Here is a 6,093-nt window from a genome sequence, read left to right as displayed (position 1 = left end):
AAGTATTTCGAATCCAAAACTCTTATGTACAGGAAGAATAACAATAGTTACAGCAACAATCTTATTACCCACAACTCCAGCTAGCACGCAACATCTTTTGCACATATGTTGAGTAGAAAAATCTTAAAAGCCCCTGCAGAGAATCAATCCCAAAACCAAACCAAAAAAGGGATGACGTCACCCCAGATTCAGATAAAAACACCTATGCGGGGAATTAATCCCAGTCCCAAAATAAAATTAAAAAAATACCATAATCAATGATGTCATTAAAACTCTAATAAAAACTCTTTTAGAGCCCGTTTGGATTGACCAACTTAAAGCCCCTTTTTAGCTTTTGGACGTGTTTGCCTAATGCTAACTTTAAGCCATAAAGTTCTTAAAGTCAGTCAAAACTGAAAAGTTAGAATTTCTAACTTTTTTTCCTTAGTGCTTAAAGCCATTTTGTTTGACCATGGAAATTACTTTTATATCCCTTATATTTTAACTAAATTCCAAAACTACCCTTTTTATTCTTTTAACCCTAAAATTCAAACACTTATTTTCAACATAAGCACTTTTATCCAAACACTCAACTGCTTATTTATAAAAATAACTTTCAGCACTTCAAAATTCTAAAAGCACTTCATACCTAAAAGTTACTTTTTTTAAGCCCATCCAAACGGACTCTTAATTCTTTAAGTGTACCACAAAGTGTCTACGTAATTCCAAAAACTATAGTCACCTCCAATCCTATACTAACCCCTATTTTAACCCCTAGTACTACTACCCTGCCGGATAGACATTAAAAGAGGTCTACATAATGCGCCTCCATCCCCCGAGGCAAATCATACCTCCCTACCCCTCACTGACGTGGACATTAAATTATCCACACCAAATAACAATTGTAGTACCAAAAAATTAAAAGATCAGATTTTTAAAGATACACTCACTACTTTTCAACCGCCTCCCCCAAGTTTAGAAAATATTTTAAATAAATCGAAACCCACAACTTTCCATAAAGGCATTAAAGCACTTACCTTTCATAACTAAAATATATCTAGTACTACATTTACTAAAGTGGAAATATCCCCACAAAAGGTCAAGTCTCGATTCCCATTTCTGCTATATCCATAGAATTATTGAACCTTCCAGCAATTACCAAGACTTTCCTTTTTATCGCCGCAAATGAGACAAAACTCAAACAGAAACTCACTCCACCATTCCTCAAACAAACATGTGATGAATTTTTTATCTCCGACCCAACACCCACCTTTTTCGATTCCCTTTCCTTCTATCCCGATGTACCCAGTGACCATGGAGGGACACACTTACTATGAAACCCCAACACCATCTCAAAACCCCATTCCCCAATCTTGGTTGGAGATAGGACTTCACAATTATGCCTTTTCTTTCACAGCTCTAGTGGAGGGATAAGAAGTGATACTTGTGATAAGGAACCCGACCTTCATAGCTCAGGTTGTCTCAAAGGGGATGAGACTAGGGATGGAAGCCTACAACAACCAACTATGAATGTCCTCAGTATTTCAACATCCGTTCGCGATCTCTTTCCCGCAGATCTGATTCTATTAATTTCCAACATGAGATGCCAGTTTTCAACTCGCTAGGGAAGGTAATGACTCAGGATCCACCTCTTTTCCTCCCAACCCACTTTTTTCCTCAACAGGTTATGGAAAAATCTATATCCCCATGGACATCAACTGCAGCGATGATTGAGTCATACCCCTCCAGTTCCAACATGGTCCAAACTAGCTCAGAGGAGACCCCCTAATGGTTGTCCCAAACCTAGCAACGTACTCATCACAGGTACTGTCCCAGACTCAACCACATATATCTCTAAAAAGAATAGTTCCAAATATAGAAGTGGACCCAAGCTTGAAGGAATTAGAAGAAACCGTAGATCTGATGAGGGAAACACAAACAGAAATAACAATCCTAAAAGAAATAAAGGTTTTACTATTTAAACAGAGATTTGCAAAAAAATACATTCTAATTTGTCCTTCGAATCTACTAAAAAGCTCAATATATATAAGGACTCCACGCAATCCAGATATAGAAAATTTTATATTCATCTTGAACCCAACACTAATGAATAGGAACTCAAGGGAAACGGAGAATTCAATGGAGAATGCACCACAAAACCTTAATAGCTCCATGAACTTTATCGTGTGGAACTTAGAGGAGAAAATGGGGATGACTTTAGACATAACTTTAGGTCTTTAATTGACTGGCATAGGCCATCATTGGTAGCTCTTATTGAAATAAAAATGCATGATCATCAAGTCCTCATAGATGAATTTTCCTTTAACAGAATGATGCAAGTACCTGTGGTGGGAAACTCTGAAGGAATAGTCATCTTATGGTACGACTCCCAACTAGAACTGGATGACATTGCAACTTCAATCCAAGAAATCCACACAATGATTAAGGTATGCTCAACTAATGATTAATGGTTATTTAGTTTCATATAACCTAGTGTATATAGACATAACTGTCGAATTCTTTGGAAAAACCAAAAAAACATAAAAAAAAATATAATTTTAATGATAGGGGGGATTTCAATGAATTACTAATCAATAATGAAAAGTACAAAGGCAGGACTATTAATAAACCTTGTACAAATGAATTTTGGGAAGTAATCGATTACTGCAAAATGATAGACCTTGGTTATAAAGGTGGTAAATACACTTGGCTCAATAAGCGCTTTGACTAATTTTTGAAAGACTTAACCACTTTTGTGCCAACGAAGAATGGATTCACCTATTCCCAAATGCACACGTGAAACACCTCCCCGGTACCCATTCTGATCATTGTCCCATCCTCATATCTTTATTCCAAGAAGTTACTCTCTTACCTGAATGGTATTTCTTTCCCGTATTTCAAATACTTCGCAGGGTAGATCTCGGCAGAGGATTCGAGAATAGGGTAGTTATTGCTGCTGGATTGGCCGTAGGGCTTGCTTCTATTGGACCTGGAGTTGGTCAAGGGAAAACCTAAAAAAATATTTTGTTTTGAAATCATGTGGACTACACATCCGAATTTTGTAAACATTATTAAAGAATGTTGGGAAGGAGAAAATGATATTTTCAAAACAATTCCTACCTTCACTGCTAGCGTTACCACTTGGAAACAGACTACTTTTGGTAACATCTTCAACAAGAAAAAGAAAATAATAAGGAGACTAGTAGGAATTCAAAATTCCCCTTAGTACACACAGAGTTCTTTTTTACAACAACTAGAGTTAGATCTAATTAAGGAACATAACCATCTACTACTATTAGAAGAAGATTTTTGAAAATTGAAATCATGGGTCAATTGGCTAAATGATGGAGACTCAAACGCTAGATTCTTCCATACAATAACTCTTAAAATAAGAATGAGGAATAGAATTGTAGCGCTATAAAACTCAGAAGGAGACTGACTTTATCATAAGGAAAACAAGAGACTCCTAACGATTCATTATTTTACCAACATATTCCATACATCTCAGAACCTCTCTAAAATTAAATATATCAGTCGTCAATCACCCCGTAATGTGCCTGACCTCCTTAAGCTGGGAGACATACCCACAAAGCTCGAAATACGTGGAGCAGTAGATTCCTTCCAACCATATAAGGCCCCGAGGGCGGATGGAATACACCCCTTCTTCTACCAAAATTATTGGAACACAGTGGGTGAATCAGTCATATCTCTATGTACAAAAGCATTCCAAGAAGAATACATTCCTCACATAATTAACAAAATCCATATTTTCCTTGTACCAAAGAAGAAGGGAGTCAATAATCTTAAGGACTTTAGACCCATTAGCCTTTGTGATACAACCTAGGGGTGTTCATGGTTTGGTTTGGGTCGGTTATTGATTAAAACCATAAACAAACAAATTTAATCGATTATTAAATATCTAAGACCATAACCAAACCAAGCAAAATAATAACTACGGGTTTGGTTATTGTCGGTTTGGTTCGGTTATTCGATTTATGACTAGCCAAAACAATTTAAATATTCTCTCTCTACATTCTTCTAATTCTTACTAAGCTCTTTTTTACTCACGGCCCACAGAGGTTCCAAAATACAAACAACTTTATCCATTAAAATAAAAAAATTACATATTTAAACTAAACTAACTAGAAGATCTATAATATAATCAAAAGTACTTCATCTTCCTTAGCTTAAACTCCAAAATCCAAATAATCAATGCTCAAAACAGTGCCCAAAGAATCTGCAAAAAAAATTTATGATATTAGGCATTAAATGTCTAAAAATATAAAGGTATAGGCGTATAGAAGTTCACCCAATAAATATAGCAACAACTTTACAAAAAATATTAGTGTGCTGTGCTGATATGCTGCTGTGCTGTGAAGACCTGAACACTTTACATTTAGAGTTCTCTCCTTGTTTGCTTCTTTTGTGCAGGTACATCCAGGACCTGTAGTATGCAAGAAGGTGCAGCTGGACTTAAACAACACCCAACAAGCTACAACAACTTGCAGCACTGCAACATCTGAGAAGAATCAAACAAGGGAGAGATGCAGTATACATTGCAGACCTGCAACAAATTATCCAATCCATGCAGTGCTTCCAATACAAACATTATTCAAAGATTTTTTCAAGTACTCTAATCATCATGTACCTGCAAGCTCAAGAAGCTGCAATATAACCCCCAATGATGTTCTCCATCACCACCAAACTTCAAAAAACTTGAAGAATCCAAGAACTACAACTTGGTTCATCCAAGAGCTGCTGAACAACACCTTATAGCAACTCTCAGCAACCTGCAACACATTGCAGAGCTGCAACATCCACAACAACAGTACCCAACAACCTTTAACACATTGCAGAGCTGCAGCAAGCTGCAACATCCACAACAACAGTACCCAACAACCTTCAACATATTGCAGTGCTGCAGCAACTGCAACATCCAACAAAAAATCCTTCAACTACATAACAACTTCAGCATCCAATAACTGTAACATCTTCAGCAACCAACAATTACAATAACTTTAGCACCTAACAACAGTTGAGCTACTCTTGGAGTTTTTTCATTTGTAGAAATAACCCCATGAAGCTTCTCAGATAATGCAGAGATGCAGCACCAAGCAACAACAATACCCAACAACCTCCAACAACATGTACCTCAACTACACAACCACCTACACATCTCCAACACAACCATACTTGGAACCTGCAACATCCAACAACTAGCAGCAACCTGCAGACCTGCAACAATGGATCAAACATAGAATGATTTTTTTTCTAAATTCAGCAAAGTTCAACAGCGGTAGCAACACTGCTGAAATTGTGGTAGTAGCACAGTTCAGCAACACCAGCAACTTAGTTTTTAACTCTCAATATTTAAGTGTAGCAACACATATTAAAGTGGCAACAATTAGCTCAAATACCATAGAAAGCTCAAAGTTTCAACAACTATCTTTCTAAGATAGTAATTTGCAGTAAGTGAAATAAATATTTATATAGTTAATTATGTAAAATTACCTTTTTCAGCGATCTCAAGTTTTTGAATTTCTTCTAAAAGGTCTTCAAGTTTGCTTTTTTTAGATGTTGACCGCAACCATTGTTGACAACAAACAAGAGCTTGCCGTCTTTGTCGATAGAGAACTTCGATAATAATCAAGTATCCGACCATCGGTGCTAAAAGCTGATTCTGAGGCAACAGTAGATGTAGGAATAGCAAGCACATCTCTTGCAATCCTAGAGACAATAGGATATCTTTCAGATGAAGATTTCCACCAAGTCAAGATATTGAAATCCTTAATCTTCTCCGGATCATCCATCAAACACTTTTCAAGATCAGAACTATTGATTGCACCAATTTTACTAATCACACTAGTTTGATCTCCAGTATTTTCACTAAAAGGCCCAGAAATAGAATTCTTATAATGATTATACAAACGAGTTAAAGTGTTCACCACTTTAGTAGACTTTCCATTTTCCTCCACAGGATCATAAAATTTGTTAAAAAGGAACTTCACATACTTTATTTTGTAGAGAGGATCCAACACAACGGCAATAAATAACAACATGTTCATATCCTCAAAATCACCCCAATATTTATCAAACTTAATTTTTATCTTCCTA

At 36.3% G+C, this 6,093-nt stretch overlaps 1 protein-coding gene across 1 annotated transcript; it reads left to right on the top strand.

Moving 5' to 3' along the window:
* The first annotated feature begins 1,106 nt into the window (after positions 1–1,106).
* Positions 1,107–5,529, top strand: LOC129889134 (uncharacterized). Its single transcript, XM_055964311.1, has 3 exons — positions 1,107–1,803; positions 2,309–2,426; positions 4,411–5,529. The coding sequence occupies exons 2-3, from the start codon at positions 2,310–2,312 to the stop codon at positions 4,753–4,755; spliced, it is 462 nt and encodes a 153-aa protein (XP_055820286.1). The 5' UTR covers positions 1,107–1,803; position 2,309; the 3' UTR covers positions 4,756–5,529.
* Positions 5,530–6,093: the final 564 nt, after the last annotated feature.

Source organism: Solanum dulcamara, chromosome 5 (assembly GCF_947179165.1).
Source record: "Solanum dulcamara chromosome 5, daSolDulc1.2, whole genome shotgun sequence".
In the NCBI taxonomy this organism is placed as follows: domain Eukaryota; kingdom Viridiplantae; phylum Streptophyta; class Magnoliopsida; order Solanales; family Solanaceae; genus Solanum; species Solanum dulcamara.
The sequence above is the reverse complement of the archived record's forward strand: the minus strand, read 5'-3'. Positions and strand labels throughout refer to the sequence as shown.

Coding starts and splice junctions, on each gene's coding strand:
- LOC129889134 (XM_055964311.1), top strand. CDS start 2,310: ATGATGCAAGTACCTGTGGTGGGAAACTCTGAAGGAATAGTCATCTTA. Junction 2,427..4,410: donor AAATCCACACAATGATTAAG/GTATGCTCAACT, acceptor TCTTTTGTGCAG/GTACATCCAGGACCTGTAGT.